We start from the raw sequence: 24,633 nt of genomic DNA, 5'->3' as shown, positions 1-24,633 counted from the left end.
TGTTAATTTTGTCCTGTACATTAGAGCAACAATCCATAACCCTTTATTAAATTTTTTATTTTATGTTTTTAATAAATGTGTGATCAAAAAAAATTTTTGTTACTAAATATTAAAAAGGAATTTACTGAACAATAAAATGTAATAAAAAAATAATAAATATACTCCAAAGTATGTGAAGTATATTAAAATGGTTTTCAACACAACAGATAAAATAAAAAGCACTTTGCACTTGTTTTTACTGCATTTCCAAACTTCCTAAAGTCGGTTTAAAAGGAGCCACGCAAACTGCAAATAAAATATGATGGTATTTTTTAAAAGTTGCCCAGACAGTGATGTGTCTTGGTGGAGGTTTGCCTCTCAAAGTGCTTCGGGTTTTCTACGTGTCTAAATATCTAGTGTGGATCGTGTGTTTCTGTACGTCATGCAGAACGCTGTAATAAATGACTCCGTCTGTTTTTCTCTAGTTGGTTTTGGGAATCCAGTGCGAGCTGCGGCGCCAGCTGAGAAGTTTCATCTCCCTGGAGAGGTTACCTCTGGTCTCTGAGCCCGTGGGCTCCACCTGCCACCGACCGACGCACCCCCCTCCCTTTGGCTCCCGACCCTCCATCCTCGGCCCCAGCATCCGCTTTGCAGTCTCTCACGGCCGAGTGAGCGCGGAGGTCATCGGAGTGGCCAGCGAGGACAGCCGCCGAGTCGCGGCCATCTTGAACGGCGCCATCCACCTAACTGGGATGAGCTTCACCGTGCACGGCTGCGACACCCACCACTTCCTCCAGTCGCGGCCGATCGAGGAAGACCTCGCCCTGGGGCTGGGAGTCGGGGGCCGCGTCCTGGAGAGCGGCGTGAACGTGAGCGTGTCTCAAATGAGCGCGACGGTGAACGGCAGGACTCGGCGTTTTGCCGACATCACTCTCCAGCAGGGGTCTCTGTGCCTGTGCGTGCGGTACGGCGGGAGCGAGGAGGAGGAAAGGGCGCGGGTGAGGGAGGAGGCGAGGAAGAGGGCAGTGGAGGGAGCTTGGGAGAAGGAGAGAAGGAGGGTGGAAGCGGGAGACGCCGGGAGCAGGGCGTGGAGCGAGGTTGAGAAGCAGCAGCTGCTGTCCGGGGGACGCGTTCAGGGTTACGACGGCTACTACTCCCTGCCTATAGAGCAGCAGCCGGAGCTGTCTGACTGCCCCTCCAACATCCACTTTATGACACTGAGCGAGGTGGGGGGCAGGTAACAGAGACATACGAGCGGCCCCCCACCCCACCAAAGACTGCCTGTTTCTACTCTACTCTGATTTGTTCTACTGTTTCTATACTGTATCGGGGGGGAAAAAAAAGAAGACGACATCAGAGAAGAAGAAGAAGAGCGAATGTGTGGGGAAAAAAACAAAAAACTTCCAAATGCCTTTAATTGTGACAAAATGATGGTATTTTATTATTATCGTCCAGTTTCTCCAATTTCTAACAGTGGCACAAGCAGTGTGGTTTGGCTGTGGCTTTGCTTTTTTGTATCTCTGATCAACCCGACCGACTCGCCGACCGACCGACTCGCCGACTGACCGACTGCCATTCGCTGTTTCAACACTGTTCATCATTTTCTGGACTCTGCTCAACATCACGGCACTGTAGGGAAGAAGACTTTTAGGATCTTGCCAGTGAATAATCCTCTTCGTGACTCGAATCGAGAGCTCTTCGGTTTGCCATTTGAGTTCCTACATGGTTTACCTCGGATATACTATCGTTTACATATTGTGTAAGAGAGGCCTTGTCGACTCTGACACTTCCCCCCTTTAGAGAAGGAAAGCTCTTGTGGTTTTCCGCCTCTGGTGTGCTCCAACAGTAGTTTGTATGAGTGTGTATACTTAAAAATCAAGAATGTATATAGCCAGTGCTTTCTCACACTGAAAAAAAGAAGTGCTCAACTGGAAGTTCTGTTGTTCATAAGTGTCAGTATTGTTAATCAATAGAAAAACAGTTACATTTTTGCAAAGAATTATACATGGCTATAGTAAATATTCTCGCTGAAAAATCTGACTTTATTGGGTTACAAAGCTGATTAAAGTTATTATGTGTGAATTACCAAAATCGCTGGCTGGGATTTCATAGACGTTGTTACTTATTATTTCTGCCCCTCTCCTCCGCTCGCTCTCGTTCACGTCGTCTCCGCGCCTCCCTGCCACACATTTGTTGTGCTCTCTTTGTTCTTGTTTCTGGGAGTTTGTAACTTTTCAAATCTGTGCTGTCATTATCACCCATCATTATGGCTCGAACCGAGATATGCACGAGAAAACCTGCGTCGTCTGTCAGAGGAGAGAGAGCAGAAGAAGAAGAAGAAAGGGGGGGAGGGGAGAAAGAGGGAAAGAAAAAAAGAAAAGCACAGAGGAAAGGGAAAAAGAAATGTGACAGCTGAGGCTCAGCGAGTGGGTGGTGAGTGCAGAAGGGGCAGGACCTGGAGTTGGCTGTGCTGTTCTCTCCAGCTTGTCTCCTCTCATTAGGAAATGCCAATCAGACTACATGTGAACCACTTCCAAGCCTCTCCCCACAAAAAAAAGTTTAAAAAAGAAAGTAAAGAACTTTTTTTTTTTTCTTTAAATGTTGCTAATCCACCTCCCTGTCCGTCTGCCTCCCCCATCGCCTCCCCCACACACACACACTCGCCTCCCGCCGTCGCTCCACCATCTGCCCACCATTAATTGTTTGTGTTTCCTCTCCCGGGCCGCGGATGACAGACACACACACACACACACAATGCATATGTTCTGACTGCGAGCAGGTGATATACATTCCCGACTAGCACTCTGCCGATCGGCCGCGATGCACCTTCCCTTCGAAACCATATGCTCCGTTAGATACTGTCCAACCTCATCTCCGCGGTGAAAAGATGGAGGGTCCGGTTGCTAGGAGACCGCTGCACTGAAGAATTGTCTGCGCTGAATGGATGCTCTCCTCTTTCAGCTCCTCTTTCTCTCTCATTTTTTTTTTTCATCATGTAATGCCAATCAGACGAGTGAATGATGGACCCACACACACGCATGCACACACACCAGTAGTCAGCATTCTCTCTGTGGAAATCAGCACTCCAATATGTCAAATTGAATTTTTTTCTCCCCCCCTCCTTTCCCCTCAGCATTATGTCAAACGCAGGCTCGGGTGTGTACGGCTGTGTGTGCATGACCTTATTTAAAAGAGTTTATTTCAGCCAATATCATTTATTTTCTTTGCCGCTCACACAACTCTATTGCATTAAGAAAACAGAGCACAATATTTGTTGTCAGCTTATGTATGCGGTAATGGATATTAATGGTTCTGCAGCTGAATCTTTTACATCCCAGAAAGTTAAGAGGGGAGGAGGGGGGGGGGGGGGGCACTTTCTGTGCTGCATATGCAAAAAAAAAAAAAAAGAAGTAGAAGGAGGCTGAGATCTGAGTCACTGCTGGAGCCTAAATGAGCTCAATGTAGCAAATAGGGGGGGGGGGGGGGGGGAATGACATTTACTTGATGCACATTATGCAAAAAACGCAAACAGCAGGAATGGTGCCCTGGCAGTATTTCTGCTTAGAAATGAGGTCAGTGGTGCAGCTTAGGGTTCGCCCCTAACCAAAAGCTTGTCGCACCTCCTTCTTGTTCCTGTTTTTCTGTCCCTGTGCAGCATGTGGCATCCGCTGCTGGAAGTAAGGGTTCGGGCTGCTCTCCGTCGTCGACGGGCTATTACCGGACTCCTCTGTGTGTGTCTGTGCCCGTCTCTGAGCGGTGACAGGGTAGAGCAGAGGCATGGCAATTCCTTGTCCAGGCTTCTGGAAAGCTGCTATCAAATTCTTGATTTGCCGGAAATATCGTTTCTGCACACCAGGAGTGGTCTGAAACATGAGAGAGAGAGAGAAAAGAAGTAGAAGTGCAGAGAATTCAAAGCGTTTCCCCATCTCCACATCAAAACCCCAGTGGGGGGATGAAGAGGACGGGACAGAGCCGCCTTGAAATGAGCTCTCGCAGATTTTACCTTATAAAAAGACATCAGATATGCTGCCAGTGGAGGCAGTAATACAAGTGCGTCGTGGGGATGGACTGGGGATGGTGTCAATTATACATTTTTTGCATATCTGGATTCAGTAATCCAAAGTAAAAGGACAGATGAATAAATAAGACGAGGCAGAAGAGATAAAATATATATAAGAGCTATAAAAAAAAACACCACGTGCTGTGGAAGGGAGGGAAACATACTGATGATCTACTCAAGGAGTTTAAAAGCTACACTGGGAATATACGGGATGCAATTACCTATGAAAACATCCTCTCCTGTGGGTATTTTAGATAGTTTTTAAGTCAATAAGAAGCATTATTTTAGGATTAATGCACCACAAGATGCTTTAACAGTCCAGTAATCTCAAGAGCCTTATTTGTAACAGAGAAGCACTGAAATAAAACTTAGAAAACACACACAAATATCTTTTAAAGAAATGATGATAGCTTAGTAAAGTCATTTTTCTCTCTCACAGGGAGCTTTGCATTATTTCTAATTGAAAACGCTCTAATCTTTCTCTTTTCCTTTTCTTTCCACTCCCTCCCTGCACTTGTTTGTTTGCCCACAGCTGTCACTCCAGCGTTTAATATTCCTAAACCACTACAGCGCTATAATTTTGTCAAGTAAGGCCTTTAAAAAAAAATACATTATGTGTTTTCATTCGGCCCCATCAATCAAACTGCAAATAAATAAATAAATAAATAAGTACAACGGTGAAAACAGTTTTCTTTTTATATGTTTTTTTTTTTAAAGAAAAAAAAACATCATTTAATCAAATGTGGGGAGCTCTCCCGCCCAGCACAGCACTTCGGATGTTTCCTGTCTCCGGCCACAAGTGTTACCTCTGCTCCCGAGAATATTTCATTAGAGTGATTGATATTGCGCATGAATAATGGAAACTGTTATCGAGCTTGTAGAGAAATTCTTGTAATTCAAGCCTCCACACCGAAACCCAAACATGCACACACATGCACACCGCTCTCCTTCAATCCCTCAATCCATCCCCATCTGCTCGCCTGACGGCATCAGTGAGAATGAGCGAGGTTAAAATGTCGCTACGAGAGTGTCGCGCTCAGTCGGAGATAGACGCGGCCTTCAGATGTCTCTATACATTCCCAATCCCGGGGTGTTCGCCAGCCCTCGGCGCTCAATTACACATCCCATCAGAAATGCTGTCAAATGCAATTCTGCACCCCCGTCTCTGGAGTATATGCTGATGCTGTGGCATCTTCAAAATTTGAGGTGGGGGTTGGTGGGAGATGAATTTCACTGGGTGTTATTGCTAAAGCAGAAGCGTACCCATTTCTCAGTGCTGTCACTCCTCAAAAAAACTAAACACATGTTTGTGCCTCCGCAGCTTGTTGAATTACAACCAGCACCAAAACTACTTCTAAACCAATAAGCGAGGCAGATGTGTGCAGCTGCTTCTGCGAACTTTTCTGGGGAGGGGAGGGAGTGAAAAGAGGCACAGCACAGACTAAAGAGCGAGACGCAGGATGAAAAAAGAAATCTTAATAGTAAAATGTCCTACCTCTGCTGCCCATGAGCCTGCATCATCTCTGTGGATTCTATATGTGTAGACGTATCCTTGGCATCTGCATACAAACACACACACAAACAAAAACATGGGTTTGTATTTCAGTGTTTCTTCTTACTGTCACTATCACTTCTCCTTTTGGGAATCTTTATTTGATGCTTATTAAGAGACCACAGTTACTTATTACTCAGCCGGTTGCCGTATTGCCTTTGCGCTTGCATTTCTCTCTAAACGTGAGGGGATCGATAATCTCTATAACAGCACAAAATAGGATTTTGTATGTGTTGATGTGATTATGAGGTCTCAGCCTAGAGAAGTAGAACAAAAGCAGATGTTGCACTTTTTTCTTTGATTGTACTCACAGCACACACAGGCAGTAGACACCCTCCACGGTGTCACTGTTGCGGACTAGGTAGCACCCGTCTCGGCCGTCCTGGCCCAGCCGCCTTTCTCCCTCGTCCTTGCCGATGGGTCCGTGATAGACGGGCAGGTTTTCCATCACAGTTATTCCCCCAGATGCTCTTTTTCTTCTGCTCCCAAAGTGTCTCTTTCCCCACTTTACCTTTTTTCCCCTCTTTACTACAGGAAAGCTTTTTCTTGCCTTTGCTGGATATGCTCTGGACTGGGAGCACAGGTAAGGCAAGCTGTCTAGCCTCTCCTTCGATCCCCGCTTCTCACCAGTTCAAATATCTGCTCAGGGAGCCTGAGCTTTGGCGTACGAGCTCTCTGATTTCTCTACACTTGTTTACCTACAGTGATAGCAGCTCTCTCACTAACCTCTAACCTTTCTGGGTTGGCTCTTACAGTCTTCCTCTTTCTTTATACCACGCACACATGTGAGCTCGCACACACACGCACAAGTAAAGTGTGGGTTTGTCTATCTCTCAGGAAATGATACTATTTTTTCTTTCTTTTTTGACAGGAAATAACATAAAAGATTCTAACAGAACATTTCCACAACAGAAGAAAGCACAACAGAGGGATGAAGTGAAGCAATCTTGCCCTTTTTCACATAGGAAAAACATATGCTGTGATGATGCACTAACGTGCACTGTTTCCAGCCTCAATTTGGTTTCTTGTCAGCAGAAGTTTGCTCAGACTCTATGGCTCTGAAACAACTTCTATGAATTGTGTGGTACAATATGTAGGCAGTCATGGAAGATGTGCTCAGATCCTTAATTATACATGCTTGTTAAAAAAAACATGTAGAATATATCAGAATGATTTAAAATTCCTAATTAAATAAAAAATAATAAATGCAATAAATAATACGCAACAAAATTGATTTAACAAATGAAAATAACACAGCTGTTCTTTTAAAAGTTTCAAGCTTGTTTTTACACATTTAGACGATTTATTAAAAATGGAAACAACTATTTTAATTTCTCAAATCTTTTCTGTTTTTAGTGTAATTGTGAAATTTGTTGGAATGTCAGATAAATTTGTCAACATAACTGATGCCTAGTTACATTATGTATGCACTCACCAGCCACTTTATTAAGTACACCTGCTCATTTAGGGATTTTAAGCATGAAGAATATGTCAAGACAACCTCTAAATTTAAACACTTCAAAATAGGAAAGAAAGTTTATTTAAATGACTTTGCATGTGGGGTGATTGTTGGTGTCACAGGTTGATCTGAGTGTTTCTGCTGATCTAAGATCAGCAGAAACACAGCAGAAGACCACAGCTTCCATTATCTTATCTGATGAGTCTCTATTTCTGCTGCAGCATTCAGACAGTAGGGCGAGAATTTGGCATAAACAACATGACGCAAAGACTCCATCCTGCCTTGTATCAGTGGTTTAGGCTGCTGGTGGTGTAATGGTGTGGGAGGTATTTTCTTTGGCACACTTTGGCCCCCTCAGTACCACCTGAGCATCATTTCAACACCTCACCCAACTTCAGTGTTGTTGCTGACCATGTCCATCTGCACCACAGTGCACCCAAGCAGGATAACATCTCACAAAAATTAAAGGTTTCTTGATTATGACAGTGAGCTCAGATCTGCATCACAGCGGTCCACCAACAAATCTCCAGTAACTGTGTGATGTCAAGCCAATATGGACCAAAATCTCTGAGAAATGTTTCCAGCACCTCATTGAATTAAGGCAGTTTTAAAGGAAAAAGTGGTCCAACGTGGTACTAACAAAGGATACCTAATAAAGAGGCCAGTGACTATATTACTGCAAAAAGTGGAACTATAAAGTAGTTCAAAATAATAACTACATACAGCTCACAGCAGTGCACTGCAGCTATTCTCACTTATTTTCACTAGTTTGTTTTAGAAATATTTTTAAATTCATATCCAAGTTTCCTGATACCAGGAGCTGTAACCTCCTCAGAATATTTCTTTTTAACTGCCACCTCAACATGCTCAAGATTCAAATGACAATGTTTCAAGATTAGATTCGCTGTGACGTTTTTTCCAACAAGCCTTCCACCTACAAGTTTATGTGACATGATGTGTTAAAACTTTTTAAAGTTTTAATAAAGGGGCAGATTCGTCCTATTTTCCCACCACTGGCCTGCCTCCCTTTGATGCGTGGCAAAAAAAAATCTCAGCAATTCTTATTATTTCTCTACTTTAACTTGTAATGGAACACATAAAGAGAAGACAAGAAAAGAAAGAAAAGTCTAATTTGCACTTGGGTGTTCAGCTGAATTAAACTGATATGTCAGAGGAAGACATTTTAAAGCAGATAAAGGAAGGGAGAAAAAAAACCCGAAGCAATGTGCTTCTCGGTATTTCTCAGCATGCATTTTCTCATCACATGTCCACACATCTCCTCAGCCACATATCTCTTAGTTTGTCTTCTGCTTAAACGTGTGTTCAAAGACACTCCCACCTGCTCTGTAGAAGAGCGAGGAATCAGCTAATGAAGCTGCGCTTACAACAAACTCATCCAGCAATCTGTCCCATCAGTAGGAAAGTTCTGTCGTGTCAAATTAAGAGTCTGGTGATTAAAATATTCAATGTTTACTGCGGTGGCATTACCACAGGAAACGTCAATTTGCTGATAGCACGGCGTCTGGTACCCTGAGCTCATCTGTCATGTTCAGATGTAGGCTTTTTTATTTGCAGGACTGAATGCTGTTCTTGACCGCATGGTGTCCTTCACATCACCAAAAAGCTTCTGCAAGAAAAAACCCTTCAGAAAGGTTATCCATGTGACTCTGGCATTCAGCGTATTCTCCAAGCGGGTGGCTCTCTTTAATGCGGCTTTTGTCGCGGGTGTCTGTTTTTATACATTCAGAAGTGTAGCCTACATGAGTCATCAGTCTGTGTCAGAGCCATTTTTCCCTCGGCTCAGAAAGATCATGAGCAGTGGGACTTTGGGCCTTTGACTGGGTTAGCAGCCAATGGCATCTCTTTCAATGATTCTGCAGCATTTTAGCGCCACCCAGTGGCAAAAAGCCAGAAATATTCATGTATTTCAAGTAGACTGAAGAAGTTTTCCTCACTTTATTTATTAGCAGTCCTCCCGCTCCCCAAAAAACATTCAAGGTAGAAAAGAAGAATTTACCATTTATTCATAATAAAGCCTTTCAGTGATTATTAATTTAGCTTTCCTGCTTGTAAAAATTCCTTGCAACCACCAGTCCGGAACAAAATTACACCATGTTGTATTGGCTCTCAGCTCACAGAGAGACAGCCCAGGGTCAATGCAGAATGCAGCAAATCTATACTGGACACAAATAGCAGGCAGAGATATATCATTGATCAGCTTCAGGCTCCCTCAACCAACACAAGCGGCTGGACTGGAATGCATCATAAGGATATTAGTATGAGATTATGATATCTGGCCTTGATATGTGCGGAATTTGTGTGAGGCTTTCTGGAAGGGGAGACTGGATGTCCATCTGCCAGGCTGACAGTAATCTCAGCTCTCATTTTCCCAGGTGGGGAAAGCTCGGAGTCACAGCTGTTAGAGGGTAAGACGGGGAAAAGGAACATTTGAAATCTCTAGTAAATTGATCGGGTTTCACAAAACGGAAGGCATAGTCATTTTGGAGAACTGTATCAAGCAAAGGAAGTGGCATATGGAAAGTGGTTTTTGCTTTATTTCTTTTCCCAAGTCTTTACAGAATACATACAGATAAATGTCAAGTACACATATGATACTTTGGTCCCCCAAAAAGCGGAAAAGTAGACCCTTTTGTGAAATTAATGTATTTGTTTTTAGCTTGTTTTCCTTTAAAAAAAAACAATTTAATATAAAATATTATTATACAATGAGAAATGGGAAAAATATAAGATATAACATTTGTATAAGAACAAACCACACTTAAAAGCATACTATTAAATTAATGCTAGCTAGTGAGATGTCTAGAGCTAGCCTAGGCTAATGCTAAATTATCAACTAGACTTTTTAAATAATGTGGTCTGATTACCCAACATAGCAACACAGCAACACAATGTAGTTTCTTATATTTCATAGTAATTTGGGCTAGAGGAACATAAAAACTAAAGCAATGCTTAAGAATCTTAAATTAGCATAGATGTAGCTTGCGCTGCTTATAGCTAACAGATTTTTTTTTATTCTGCGAGGCTATAAAACAAGCTGTGAATAAATCATCTTTATATACAGCAGCTATGGACAGAGATATGATCATTTGTTTAGATTTGTGTTTATATCCAGATGGTGAATTCATATGCAGTATTTGTTATGTTTTAGCTTTGTTTGTAGTTTCTAGCAACTCCAGGGGGAATATCTTCTTCATTAGCTGCTAATTGCGCCACTCTGTTCAGTTGCTAGGCACAAACTGTGTCTGTCAGCTGTTTGGTTCTTATCAGGTACTGTACATTAAGTTTTGACAATGTTGTTTTTCCAAAATGATTCCTGCTGCAGCCAGAAATGACATCATGTGAGTGACTCACAAGAGATGCTTGATGACTGTCCAAATCAAGTGTGGAAAAAATGTTTTATCTACAGTTATTTTTTGTAAAGCAGAAATGACCTCTGCTAGAATTTGACTTAGTTTTAGTAACAACTCACACATCTCACACAGCCACGCTCATTGGTGTTCAGCAGTTATCACTGAGGGGATGAGAAAGTCTCCTTGCTGCAGTCAGGGCTGGGAATTGGGGCAGGTACGCAGAGCCAGAGGGCTCCACAGTCGCCAAGTCTTTGAGGTCACTGAGTTTTCGAGAGAAGGAGCTCAGCCTGGTGCTGAAGGAGCCCCTCTTCTGGCTGTGTTCTTCCCCTCGGGCCTTTAAACAAGCACACAGGCCCTTGCATAAGCCTCCTAGACGGCCACGGAAATGGTTCCCAATGAAGCAGTAGAGCACAGGGTTGATGGCCGAGTTGGAGAAACCCAGGCAGAGTGTGAGAGGAGTGAGGTTTTGGATGCTCCACCTTACCCAGCAGCTGTCCAACCAGCCTTCACTATGGAGCACATCCAAAAAGGTCACGCAGTGGAAGGGGAACCAGCAGAGGAAAAATGCCAGAACCACTGCAGCTACTGTCCACAATACCCTTTCAAGCCCCCTACCCTCCAGGGGTCTGGCTCCACTTGAGCTGGGATTCACAGAAGGGGTGGGGGGTCTCTCCGGTTTACTATAGCCCTCGTGGGACTGTAGTGATTTAAAGGATGACATGCTGTGTGGGTGAGACAGATTCTGCATTCTTACCAACCCCGTATCAACCAACAAATGTCTACCAATAGCACAGTAGCAACAAGAGATGACAAAGAGTGGTAGAAGAAAGGCCAGAACAATCTTTATCCAGACCAGGGTCCGATACCAGGTATGATCAGGATATAAAATTGCACAGGCCTCCACACCAAGCGCATCCAGGTAGTAGGTCTCCCTCAGAGCTAAGGTAGGGCCTGAGCAAGCACATGCCAGAACCCACACAAGGATGCAGGTGAACCGGGCGCGCTTGGCGTCTCGTGCACTTTGGGAACGGAGTGGATGCACAATGGCCAGGTAGCGGTCTATGCTCATGCATGTGATAAAGAAGATAGACGCGTAGAGGTTGAGGTTGTGGAGAGCGCCGCAGATTTTGCAGGCTACTCGACCGAAGGGCCAGTTGTAGCCCTGGGAGTAGTAGACAGCCCACAGCGGGAGCGACAACAGGAACAGCAGGTCGGACACGCAGAGGTTCAGCATGAAGGTGTTAGCTACTGTTCTCCTTGAGGCACTACCATGTGCCAGGACACACACTGCCAAGGTGTTGGCTATGGTTCCCAGCACACAGATCACACTGTAGACGGTGGGGATGACTGTGGTCATGGGCACAGGAGGCCAGTCCGAGCAGAGGGGAGCAGAGGGAGTCGGGGAGGTGTTCACAAAAAGCTCCGCCGTCGAATAGAGGGAAGAGGTGGAGTTGAAAAGGGAGAGGTCATTTGGGATTGCCATCATGGAACTGGATGTACCGTTGCCTCACAAAGTTTAACTTCCCTCCTTTGAGTTTTCCAAAGTCAGCTGGAAATAATGCAAAACAAGAGCGCATTTAAAATTCAGCTGCCTTTTATGGACAAAGTTTCTCTACACAGGCATCTTTATTTGGTGCGAGCCTTTATTAGGTGTCTCACTTGATATCTAATCAAAGCAAAAATACATTACGCCATACTTGATACACTGTAATCCAGTGGCTGTAATCCAGTTTTATTGGAATACTGTAAAAAACATCTTTCTTCAATTAAAGATTACATTTTTGAAACAATCATGAATTCATTTGAAAAAGTTTTAAAAGTGTTAAAAAGACTAAAAACTAATCTCGCAACAGTGTACAAGTGAAATCACTACTAACTGCATAAAAAATTAAATTCAAAGCAAGCCATCATTCGTACATGGAAAATTATCTCATCGACTACGCTGATTCCAATAAAAAATGATTCTGACGGTTGAAGTTGTGATAGAAAACAGAAAACAGAAAACTCTCGCTCTTAGACTAGAAAAGCCATTTATGATTTCTTTACCTGATGTAATTGAGCGTCCAGTCCAAACAATCTAGCTCTTTTTCAAAGCTTCTTTTGGCTAAACTCCATGTCTTGACAATTTCTCCTCGACCCCTTTAAAAGAAATCTGCACAGCTGAAGACCCCGGACTGTATCATGCTCATGAGTTGGACCGCCTGTGTGTGTGTGGAGAAAACAACCTCCAGACTCTGAGAAACCAGATGACGTTGGGGGTCTTATAGGCCCCGGGAGTCTCTTGACGATTGCACAACAGGGAAGTTGCTGTACGTCACACACCTTCATCACTACCAAGGGGCTGGACTGTACCTGGACGTAAGCCAGCCTGCACAGAAGGAGAAGAACAGAAAGAAATAAACTTGCTCTGTTTCTTTTTTTCCCCTGTATCCTTTCTTTATCCCTCCCCGCCCTCCCTCCAGGAACTTCCACCAGAAACTAACAAAATCAAATCAAGATGTATGTTGTAGTAAAACTTTGTCTCCAGTGACTGCAGCCACACAGCGGCGTGTCATACCTGACCGTAATAAATGGGACGCTGGCGTGTTCTGTATTTCAAACTTACAGCTCTAACTGCCCCCGATGGGGCCTCTGACCCCAGAAAGAGAGGCTCTGTTAATTAGCAGAGCCTCGCACTTTGTGTCATATTGGTCCTGCTGGCGGTCAGATAAGCCATGGGAAATATTTACTCTATTTGAGCGGAAGTCAAACCAGCTCCTGGGCCCGAGAGAAAAAAGGGAGGGGGGAGAGAGCACAGTATGGAAGATGGATGTGGAGGAAGATGAGCAGGAACTGCGGGGAGTGAAGAAGAAGATGCGAAGGCAGAAGGGAGAGAAAGACGAGGGAAAGGAAGGAGAGAAAGCGGAGATTCCCTCCAGTGGTTTTTCATTAAGGCCTCTGGTGAAAGTTAATGAGGGATGCGTGCAAAGCTCCGACACTGATTACATCACAGCTCCTTTGATCAGCACGAATCTCTCCCCGCCCGCGCACGTTTGCACCTATGCTGCACTACGTGTAGATGCGGGTGCACTCAGCCCGGCGTGCGTTCATCGACGCCAGCGCACTTGGATCTGTTTACATGTGCGCGCACTCTGCTCCATTGAGCATCTATCAGGACGTGATGTGTTCTAATGGCCGTGGGAAAACTGACAGCGAAGATGAAGGATGAAAGCGAGACAGAAAGCAGAAGATTTTGAAGGCCGCAAAATGAGGAGGTTTGCCGTGGCGTGCTTGCAGGATATGAGAAACTGGGAACGTGCTGCAAAGCGCAAAATTATTAAAATGCGATAGCTTTTGCTTCTCCAGAACGGAAACTTTGTCATGTACTGGCATGCTGGGTATGCACAGTAGTTCTCATACTCAGACACGTCATATTTTCATGAGGACTTTTGCAGATAATAACACATTCCTCAGCTCCATAAGATGAACCTTAAAAACCATGTTTTACATGACATACGACCCTTTAAGGCATCCTGTCCTAAAGGTCACTAAAGCTTTAAATCAACAGTCCTCTCAGAGACAGGAATGCAAACACACACACACACACACACACACACACACACACACACACACACACACACACACACACACACAGATCAACAGAAGCCAAGCCTTAGTCATGGCATGCAACAACTAAAAACAGAAATTTATGCTTTCATGCTGGCCAACAGAAATACCAGATGACAGAGAAAGCAGAGCTATGTCTGTGCCTCACCAGTTCCACCATAACAGAGTGATGAAACTCTCCTTACGTCTCATCAGAAGATATTGTTCTTTTTACTCTACTAGACTTAGTTTTAGCTAAAATAAATACACAGAAACGCAATAACTAAACTACTTTTTGCCACATGTATGCAGAGTTTCATTGATAGGTGCTCTTACTAAACAGTGACAGCCAATATCCTTAATGTGTCTCAAACCATAGCTGTGGCTGTGGGCACAGGAACCCCACCCACCTGCTTTTCAAACCTAATATTTGTGACAGGCAAAGAAGGGTGGTGTCAAAGGGGGAGGATGCAATTGCACTTTAATGTAAGCTTAAATATGGCTATATAATATGGCTCCAGATTCAGGACATAATTCCCATGTAATTACATGGAATTTCAATTATTTTAGTTATAATTACAAAGTTCAATTCAATTCAATTCAATTTTATTTATATAGCGCCAAATCACAACAAATGTCGCCTCAAGGCGCTTCATAGATACAGAGAAAAGCCCAACAATCATATGACCCCCTATGAGCAAGCACTTTGGCGACAGTGGGAAGGAAAAACTCCCTTTTAACAGGAAGAAACCTCCGGCAGAACCAGGCTCAGGGAGGGGCGGCCATCTGCTGCAACCGGTTGGGGTGAGAGAAGGAAGACAGGATAAAAGACATGCTGTGGAAGAGAGACAGAGATTAATAACAGATATGATTCAATACAGAGAGGTCTATTAACACATAGTGAGTGAGAAAGGTGACTGGAAAGGAAAAACTCAATGCATCATGGGAATCCCCCGGCAGCCTACATCTATTGCAGCATAACTAAGGGAGGATTCAGGGTCACCTGGTCCAGCCCTAACTATATGCTTTAGAAAAAAGGAAAGTTTTAAGCCTAATCTTAAAAGTAGAGATAGTGTCTGTCTCCCGAATCCAAACTGGAAGCTGGTTCCACAGAAGAGGGGCCTGAAAACTGAAGGCTCTCCCTCCCATTCTACTTTTAGATACTCTAGGAACAACAAGTAGGCCTGCAGAGCGAGAGCGAAGTGCTCTAATAGGGTAATATGGTACTACAAGGTCATTAAGATAAGATGGGGCCTGATTATTTAAGACCTTGTATGTGAGGAGCAGGATTTTGAATTCAATTCTGGATTTAACAGGAAGCCAATGAAGGGAAGCCAAAACAGGAGAAATATGCTCTCTCTTTCTAGTCCCTGTCAGTACTCTTGCTGCAGCATTTTGGATTAACTGAAGGCTTTTCAGTGAGTTTTTTGGACATCTTGATAATAATGAATTGCAGTAGTCCAGCCTGGAAGTAATAAATGCATGAACTAGTTTTTCAGCGTCACTCTGAGACAGGATATTTCTAATTTTAGAGATGTTGCGCAAATGGAAGAACGCAGTCTTACATATTTGTTTAATATGTGCGTTGAAGGACATATCCTGGTCAAAAATGACTCCAAGGTTCCTCACAGTGTTACTGGAGGCCAAGGTAATGCCATCCAGAGTAAGAATCTGGTTAGATACCATATTTCTAAGCTTTTCAGCGCCGAGTACAATGACCTCAGTTTTATCTGAGTTAAGAAGCAGAAAGTTAGTGGCCATCCAAGTCTTTATGTCTTTAAGACATTCCTGCAGTTTAACTAATTGGCGTGTGTTATCTGGCTTCATGGACAGATAGAGCTGGGTGTCATCTGCATAGCAGTGAAAATGTATGCTATGTCTTCTAATGATGCTGCCTAGGGGAAGCATGTATAATGTAAACAGAATTGGTCCTAGCACTGAACCCTGTGGAACTCCATAATTAAACTCAGTGTGTGAAGAGGACTCTCCATTTACATGCACAAATTGGAGTCTATTAGATAGATATGATACAAACCACTGCAGTGCAATACCTGTAATACCTACAGCATGTTCTAATCGCTCTAATAGGATATTATGGTCAACAGTATCGAATGCTGCACTAAGGTCAAGAAGGACAAGCACAGAGATGAGACCACTGTCAGAGGCCATAAGAAGATCATTTGTAACCTTCACTAAAGCTGTTTCTGTGCTGTGATGAGCTCTGAAACCTGACTGAAACTCTTCAAATAAACCATTCCTCTGCAGATGATCTGTTAGCTGTTTGACAACTACTCTTTCAAGGATTTTTGATATGAAAGGAAGGTTGGAGATTGGCCTATAATTAGCTAAGACTGCTGGGTCTAGAGATGGCTTTTTGAGTAAAGGTTTAACTGCAGCCACCTTGAAGGCCTGTGGTACATAGCCGATTATTAGAGATAGGTTGATCATATATAAGATCGAAGAATTAATCAATGGCAGGACTTCTTTGAGCAGTTTTGTTGGAATGGGGTCTAAAAGACACGTTGATGGTTTGGAGGAAGTAATTATTGAAGTTAACTCAGAAAGATCGATTGGAGAAAAAGAGTCTAACTTAACATCAATGGTACTAAGAGTAACTGTAGATAATATTACATCTGTGGGATGATTATTGGTAATTTTTTCTCTAATGATAAAAATTTTATTTGTGAAGAAGTTCATGAAGTCATCACTAGTTAACGTTAAAGGGATGGTTGGCTCAAAAGAGCTCTGACTTTTTGTCAGCCTGGCTACAGTGCTGAAGAGAAACCTGGGGTTGTTCTTATTTTCTTCAATCAGTGATGAGTAGTAAGCTGTTCTGGCTTTGCGGAGGGCTTTCTTATAAAGCAACAAACTATTTCTCCAGGCTAAATGATGATCCTCTAAATTTGTGATACGCCATTTCCTCTCCAGATTACGAGTCATCTGCTTTAGGGTACGTGTTTGAGAATTATACCACGGGGTCAGGTACTTCTGATTAGAGACCTTAGTTTTCACTGGAGCTATGGTATCCAGAGTCGTACGTAGTGAGGAGGTGAAATTATTAACAAGATAATCGACCTCTGTTGGGGTAGCGTTCAGATAGCTGCTCTGCTCTATGTTGGTACAGTGCATTGACGATGATAACAGTGGCTGGATTATATTCTTAAACTTAGTTACAGCGCTTTCAGAAAGACATCTACTTTGATAAAGTCCACTCTCCACTGCTGCGTAATCAATTATTGTAAATGTAAATGTTATCAAGAAATAATCAGACAGGAGAGGGTTTTCAGGAAACACTGTTAAATGTTCAGTTTCTATGCCATATGTTAAAACAAGATCTAGAGTGTGATTAAAGTGGTGGGTGGGTTCTTTTACATTTTGAGAGAAACCAATTGAGTCTAACAACAGATTAAATGCCATGTTGAGGCTGTCATTTTTAGCATCAACATGGATGTTAAAATCACCCACAATAATTATTTTATCTGAGCTCAGAACTAAATCAGATATAAAGTCTGAGAAATCAGACAGAAACTCTGTGTAAGGCCCAGGTGGACGATAGATGATAACAAGTAAGACTGGTTTCTGAGTTTCACAGCTGGGGTGGATAATGTTAAGCATCAGGCTTTCAAATGAATTAAAAGTCTGTCTTGGTCTTTCATTAATTAATAGACTGGTGTGAAAAATTGCTGCCACACCGCCCCCTTGACCTGTGCTTCGAGATTTCTGGTAGTTAGAATGACTCGGGGGTGTTGATTCATTTAAACTAACATAATCATCCTGCTGCAACCAGGTTTCTGTAAGGCAGAGTAAATCTTCACATCTTCTGAAGTAAACACTTCACTGTTTTACTCTTTGGTTCAGATGTGGATACTGTATTATTCTTTCTTTGTAAATGTTTAAGTTGTTTGTTGCTGGTTTTTAGTTTGTTTTTTGTCTTTTTGGAAGCAGACACAGTCTCTATGGAGATGGGTTTTTGGGGGGGGTAGCAGGAGGAGAGAAGCTGCAGAGAGGCGTGTAAGACTGCAACTCTGCTTCCTGGTCCCAACTCTGGATAGTCATGTTTTGAGGGGTTTAATAAATTTGTCGATATTTCTAGAAATGAGAGCTGCTCCATCCAAAGTGGGATGGATGCCATCTCTCCTAACAAGACCAGGTTTCCTCCAGAAGGTTTGCCAATTATCTATGAAGCCCACATCGTTTCTGGGACACCACTCAGACAGCCAGCAATTTAAGGAGAACATGCGGCTAAACATGTCACTACTGGTCTGATTGGGGAGGGGACCAGAGAAAACTACAGAGTCCGACATTGTTTTGGCAAAGTTGCACACCGATTCAATATTGATTTTAGTGACCTCCGATTGGCGTAACCGGGTGTCATTACTGCCGACGTGAATTATGATTTTACTAAATTTACGTTTACCCTTAGCCAGCAGTTTTAAATTTCCTTCAATGTCGCCTGCTCTGGCCCCTGGAAGACAATTGACTATGGTTGCCGGTGTCTCTAGCTTCACATGTCTGAGAACAGAATCACCAATTACCAGAGTTTGACCCCCAGCGGGTGTGTCACCGAGTGGGGAAAAACGGTTAGACAAATGAACAGGTTGGTGGTGTACCTGGGGCTTCTGTTTAGGACTATGCTTCCTCCTCACCGTTACCCAGCCGTCTTTCCCCAGCTGCTTGGGATCTGCCGGGGAACAGCTAGCGGGGCCTACGCTATCTTCGGCTGCACCAGCTACAGGGGCCTGGCTAGCTAAGGGTGAGAGAAGGGTGCAAAGCCGAGTCTCCAGTTCAGTAATCCTGGCCTCCAGAGCTACAAATATGCTACATTTGTTACAGATATCATTACTGCTAAAGGAGGCCGAGGAGTAACTAAACATCTGACACAATGAGCAAGAAAGTGCAGAAGGGACAGGTGAAGTAGCCATGGTGCTAACGGGTCGGCTACGAGCTAAGCTAGCGAAACAGTACAGAGACAGTGAGTGAATACTATAAATTAGGTAGTGAGTACACAGAAAGTGTGCTTCGGATGAAGCACGTGAAGATTATACTGTGAAAAAAGAATGTATTTAAAAGTTGTTAATTAAACTGCTAAGCAAATAAGCTACTCAGAAACACCACTGTGTTTGAGCAGGAACAGGAAGCGATACTATACCACAGAGCGAGCGAGCGAACACCAAGATGATAGCAAAGTCATTTACATATAAACACACTAGACTAAGGCGACAAGTCAGGCTTATAGAGGAAACAAAGTCACTACTATACAGTTAGTACTGATTAACTTCCTGGTAATTTAGGGGAAAAACAGTCTTGCACTGTGTGGTGTGCTTTTGTTGTGCAGGCTGTAGTACGGAGCGACTTAACCATCTTTATTTTTTCACATCATTATTTAACATTTATTACACTGATGGGCATGCTATACTTAAAATTACTTACAATAAAATGGGTGTCTAGGCCCAGAAGTACAGCATACCTAAGATAAGATAAGAAGACCTTTATTTATCCCGAGGGAAATTCTTTTGTCATACACATGCTCAGTGCAGCAAGAGAGAATAAGATATACAATATATACAATAAGAATATTAGTATACAGTAATATACAGTAGGATAGTGCAAAATATGATATCCAATAACTCTAATGAAGTAACAATATAACTATATCCTGAAAATAAATAGCTTAGCTATCAGTGCAGGTGATTATATAAGATGGAAAAATATTGTTTCTTTTACCATTAAATTACCAGGATTACACAGTATTTACAAGTACTTCCACACTACTTAAATTTACTGCAAGTATAATTACTTTCTCTTAACATCAAAGGAACAGAAAACAGCTGTTTTACAGTAAGCCATGTCATCACACGTCCATCCATCCATTCACTTCCACGTATCCCTTTCAGGGTCGCCAGCACCCCGCTATCCCACCTGGCGAGAGGCGGGGTTCACCCTGAACAGGTCACCAGTCTGTCGCAGGGCTAAGACATAGACAGAGACAACCATTCTAATCTAACCAATCTAATTTAGTCTGGTGCATTTTAACGTTCTGCTATTAGGCCTCTGCGGCCAGTGTGATTATACTGTTACAGCTTTATAAACACAAATAAGCTTAAAAAGTTATTTGAACCTTCACAGTTATCAAGATAATTGCATTTTGTACAATTATTATGACGGACCTGGTTTGATCTCTGTTGTGCTTTAGCGCTAAACAGATGGAAAACACTGTGAGGCTGTAAGTAGGTTAAGAGGAATTTCAATTTTAATTCTGGTAAAAGGCCTGTGCGGCGGATTGTGAGCAAGACGACGAGATGGAGGATGATGGAAGTGAAGCGAGAGGAAAAGGAAGGTCGCCCTGAAGGTAACAGGAAGGACAGAGGGTGCTCGACAAGTGCTACAAAACTGACAGTGGAGCTTTTTTATGTCACTGGAATCATAAATATTTAAATAAAAATGAGGAAAATAGTCTTAAGCTTTATACTCCAAGCAGACTGCAGAATGTTGGGAAATGAGTTTAAATATGAGATTTCAAACAATAAACAATCCATTACTGGCTAATACCTCTGTAGATAGTTGTGTGCGGTTGTTTGCTCAATTAATTGCCAAAAAATATTTAAAAATCAGAAGATATGTGAGAAATATGGCTCAAGAAGTGATGGTGGCTCACAGACACTGATTAGTTCTGTGCTTCACCCCTGACCGCTACACCGCTGAAAAATGTTCAAAAATCAAAATAATTGTCTTGCTCAATCACACACACACACAGAATGTTTTCTTTGACCTTTGTCAACAATTGGAAAGGCAATCACACAACATCCTATCTGCAGACAATCAATTAAAGCGGCTCACGGTGAATTCACTCTTCAAGGCGGTGATTGCACGTTAAAACGAGGCAGCGTCTGCTGCACGCTCAAAAATCCCCAAATCACGCATTCACTCGGGCTGAGTGAGACCGAGCATGTGTGGGAGAGCGGGAGACTGTGTGTGTGTGTCTGCACAGTCAGGCACCAGATAAGGAGAGCAACGGAGCAGAGGGCATCAAACCTCGGCTCACCTCGCAAACTATTGCTGGACATCACTCTCTCAGCTAATTATTTTCTTTCACAGTTCATTTTAGCCTGGATTAAAAGCACGACATTTAATTCATTATTATTATCATCATTATTATTCCACTAGCGTAGTTTGCCAGGTTTTTCTGCTTTCTGTTTCCTTGGCGCTCATTAAATAAAATGCTATTAACAGCTGTAAGGAAAACTACAGCTGATATCAGCAGCCTGAAAAACGTGCCAAACTCTGCTAAAACCAGTTTGTTGCTCTTCAGCGGGCTAAATTGCTACCATCTGATTTAATCCCACACTTGCAGGAAAAACATGTACTGCGAACACATGCTGGCTTGCATAATCAGAAGAGGAAGTTGTGCTTCAGTAAACATGCACAGCTTCCATCACTCTTGTGTTTATGGTTTTTTGCTGATAAATGTGATATGTGTTTATTTGCTGGTGGTGGAGGCGGTGGGGAGGTGTCCCTTGCTGAACAGACCCTGAGAAGATAACCACCACAAACCATAACCCCCATAAAGTCCTGTGTGGAAAATCCAGCTCATAGGGGTGAAAGGTGAGAGGTCAGGGTTGTAGTCGTCCCCCCCCCCATTTCCTCTCTGCTGGTCAAACAATCAGATCTGAGTGCACTCTGGCCTACATGCCAGAGTCCAGTCTTCTTATTAATTCTCAGGACATGGCTGTAGCCGCTGTTCGTGTGGGATGCTGTGAGGAAAGGGGACCCTATATGTGAAGGGGACCCTTGAGGGAAGCCAGATGAAGCTATACTTAGTTACATCTGTGTGTGTGTGTGTGTGTGTGTGTGTGTGTGTGTGTGTGTGTGTGTGTGTGTGTGTGTGTGTGTTGGGGTGCACAGCTTATGGCAACAAGATGTCCATCCTTCCCTAACAAGCTGTGAGAAGAATAGATTTGTCTGATTTCCACGATTCCCAACTCTTTCTGGTCACTTCTATTTTGAACTGAATCAATATGTTCCATATGGGTTTTTTATTATTATTGATGCTGCTGGTCGCTACAGTTGTTCCTGGAGGAACTGTCAGACTTATTTATATATTTTTTTTAAAAATACAGACTCCCTCCAGTCAGTAAGTCTCTTGCTCCGGTGACTCAAAGCAGCAGCACAAGCTGTTGCTTTGATGCCACACGAAGCCAGGTTCCCGTGTGAGCGCCCTTCTCCATATATTCCAGAAAGAAAAACGTAAAAGTACGGACATCTTGTGACTCGCACTACATACACACAGGCACACAGGATCCCAAGGGTCGTGACTCTGGACAGACTCGTGCAGAGTTTATGAGGTCCGGGGGTCCAGCTCCAGTTCCTCTAAGGGGCCATAAAGAGCCTATAAAGATGTGAACAGATACCTCAGCCTCTCTTTACAAATACAGAAATAAGCAAAAACATGTGGCACCGGGAATGCTGTTTTTTTTGTGTATGTGTGTGTAAACGTGACACAGGTGATTTAGAGCAGCCTACAACAGCCGGTGTGGCTTATCTGCTGCAACTGCAGTTACTGGATTTCTAACAAAGGGAGGAAAGGAAAAGGGGGCAACAAAAAAGCTGTATCTCAACCGGACAAGCAAAACCATCCACTAATGGAGAACTGGGAGTATTCTGCCTGGGAGTAAATGTAACATAAGATTAAACATAAAAATGTGCACCAACAAAAGATATCATCTCCAACAATACCAAGACCGGAGGAAACAACTGTTTGCAGGACTGGAAACGAAGAGACAGGGTTAAACCTAAATCTGCTAAATCAGGGCTTAAATGATCGATAATAGCAAATGTAAATAATAAATAAATGTAAATGACCACTGAAATATCCAAAAGTAGAATAATAACATGAAAAAAAGAGAGATCTTATGACTTTGCAGTGGTAGATTGGCCTTAGTTATCCACCTCTTTCCAGCTTTTTCTAATTACAGTAAAGCCTATGGCAGACCAAATAAATCAATAATTAAAAACATACAGTACCTCAGGGTGCTTCAGTGCCCAAACAATAAAAACACTAAAGTGCATATAAAACAGTTAATGGTGAAAACAAACACACAGGGAGAGCACACAAAGCATCGCGATCGGAGCACGGGGGGGTCAGCCTGCAGTCTGCACAGCTGCTAGCCAGGAGCCTATTTATTCATTTGTGATTTCGCACCTGATTGGCTGCTGGCTCCTGCTCGGCTGTTAATATTCTCGAGCTAAACACACACACACAAGCACACAAACAAAAATCACTTTTCAGAGAACACAAGGCATTAATGCACGCTTGCTGTTCAAACTGCTCAGCATAATCATTCCCATGAATAATAATTGCTCGGGTGCTGTGCTTACATTATGATTTTATTGCAACTTTGAAAACACCATTGAAACTTTTGGTTTCTGTAAAGCATCGATCAGTAGAGATTGGCTTTTAGATTATATGATCCAATGTCTGAGTTGTTACAACTTGATTTGATTCAATGGCTGACATGTGGCTGTTAGGAGCCACACAGGTCTGTTACTGTAAATCATAGCACACGTAAACACCATAACATTAAAAATGTAAACGTGGTTCTGGAGGAAAAGTCAGGGCTCATTATCTCGTCTTAGTGGGTGTGAAAGAATTGAAGTACATTTCATGCATGTCAACGTGCTGATTGTTATCAGGAACCCAAATAACTTGCGTGATATTTACACATCATGTGGAAAATGTGAAGGTGTGATGACAGTTTTGTTCTAGTCAAAACATGTTTACTCTGCTGAACGAGCAGAAGTGTTAGTCAAAACCGTCCCCTCTCACCCAACCCGTCGCAGCACATGGCCGTCCCTCCCTGAGCCTGGTGCTGCTGGAGGTCTCTCCTGTTTAATGGGAGTTTTTTCTTCCCACTGTCGTCAAGTGCTTGGTTATGGGGAGTCATCTGATTGTTGGGGTTTTCTATTATTGTAGGGCAGGGGTGGGGAAACTCCAGGCCTCAGGGGCCGGTGTCCTGCAGGTTTTACATGTGTCCTTGATCCAACACAGTTGATCTAAATGGCTAAATGACCACCTCAACATGTCTTGAAGTTCTCCAGAGGCCTGCTAATGAACTAATCATCAGATTCAGGTGTGTTGACCCAGGGTGAGATCTAAAACCTGCAGGACACCGGCCCTTGAGGCCTGAAGTTCCTCACCCCTGGCTTTTACATATAAATCTAAGAGTACTCAATCTTCATAATGTTTTTGATATATGGATTATAATTAATGTCTACAAACTGTAACAAAGCTTATTAGGGAAAATCCGTTGATACGGGATTTGCACGTACTAAATGTGCCCTTCAATGTAAGATACTTTGAACAGAGCTACGAGTGTGCACCATATGGGTTTTTGCACAAGTTGTTGTTTCTCATTGACTAATTGCAGCATGAAGACTCACTATGTGGAGCGTCTTCCTATGGAAAGGGGCCACTTTAATGGTCTCCCTTCAAAGATAACTGGTTCATGCAGCTCAGATGATTCCTCATGTTTAGCTGCTCATTATATGACAACTCGGGGTTTGAGTGAAATTCTGTTGATGCTACATGCTGGAAGTGCTGTAATCAGTAGCAGACATGACCAAACATGAA

At 43.0% G+C, this 24,633-nt stretch overlaps 3 protein-coding genes across 4 annotated transcripts in view; 1 reads left to right on the top strand and 2 right to left on the bottom strand.

Moving 5' to 3' along the window:
- tenm1 (teneurin transmembrane protein 1) overlaps nucleotides 1–2,064 on the top strand; it is a 191,752-nt gene extending 189,688 nt beyond the window's left edge. For both annotated transcript variants that reach the window (XM_006781765.3, XM_087848169.1), the window contains exon 38: nucleotides 465–2,064. In XM_006781765.3, the coding sequence (XP_006781828.2) occupies nucleotides 465–1,220 (756 nt within the window). In that variant the 3' untranslated portion in view covers nucleotides 1,221–2,064. The remainder of the gene's footprint in view (nucleotides 1–464) is intronic.
- Nucleotides 2,065–3,474: 1,410 nt separating this feature from the next.
- Nucleotides 3,475–6,318, bottom strand: sh2d1ab (SH2 domain containing 1A duplicate b). Its single transcript, XM_006781766.3, has 3 exons — nucleotides 5,903–6,318; nucleotides 5,535–5,598; nucleotides 3,475–3,842 (listed from the first exon to the last, which is right to left on the bottom strand). Exons 1-3 carry the CDS (start codon nucleotides 6,037–6,039, stop codon nucleotides 3,579–3,581), a joined length of 465 nt encoding a protein of 154 aa, XP_006781829.1. The 5' UTR covers nucleotides 6,040–6,318; the 3' UTR covers nucleotides 3,475–3,578.
- Nucleotides 6,319–9,127: 2,809 nt separating this feature from the next.
- LOC102775661 (type-2 angiotensin II receptor-like) lies at nucleotides 9,128–12,641 on the bottom strand. Its single transcript, XM_006781767.3, has 2 exons — nucleotides 12,468–12,641; nucleotides 9,128–11,970 (listed from the first exon to the last, which is right to left on the bottom strand). The coding sequence occupies exon 2, from the start codon at nucleotides 11,905–11,907 to the stop codon at nucleotides 10,570–10,572; it is 1,338 nt and encodes a 445-aa protein (XP_006781830.2). The 5' UTR covers nucleotides 11,908–11,970; nucleotides 12,468–12,641; the 3' UTR covers nucleotides 9,128–10,569.
- Nucleotides 12,642–24,633: the final 11,992 nt, after the last annotated feature.

Source organism: Neolamprologus brichardi, chromosome 2 (assembly GCF_056152115.1).
Source record: "Neolamprologus brichardi isolate AB-2024 chromosome 2, ASM5615211v1, whole genome shotgun sequence".
NCBI lineage: Eukaryota > Metazoa > Chordata > Actinopteri > Cichliformes > Cichlidae > Neolamprologus > Neolamprologus brichardi.
Note: the sequence above shows the minus strand (reverse complement) of the source record. Positions and strands in the feature narration are given on the sequence as shown.

Coding starts and splice junctions, on each gene's coding strand:
- sh2d1ab (XM_006781766.3), bottom strand. CDS start 6,039: ATGGAAAACCTGCCCGTCTATCACGGACCCATCGGCAAGGACGAGGGA. Junction 5,599..5,902: donor GTCTACTGCCTGTGTGTGCT/GTGAGTACAATC, acceptor GTTTGTATGCAG/ATGCCAAGGATACGTCTACA. Junction 3,843..5,534: donor CAGGCTCATGGGCAGCAGAG/GTAGGACATTTT, acceptor CTCATGTTTCAG/ACCACTCCTGGTGTGCAGAA.
- LOC102775661 (XM_006781767.3), bottom strand. CDS start 11,907: ATGATGGCAATCCCAAATGACCTCTCCCTTTTCAACTCCACCTCTTCC.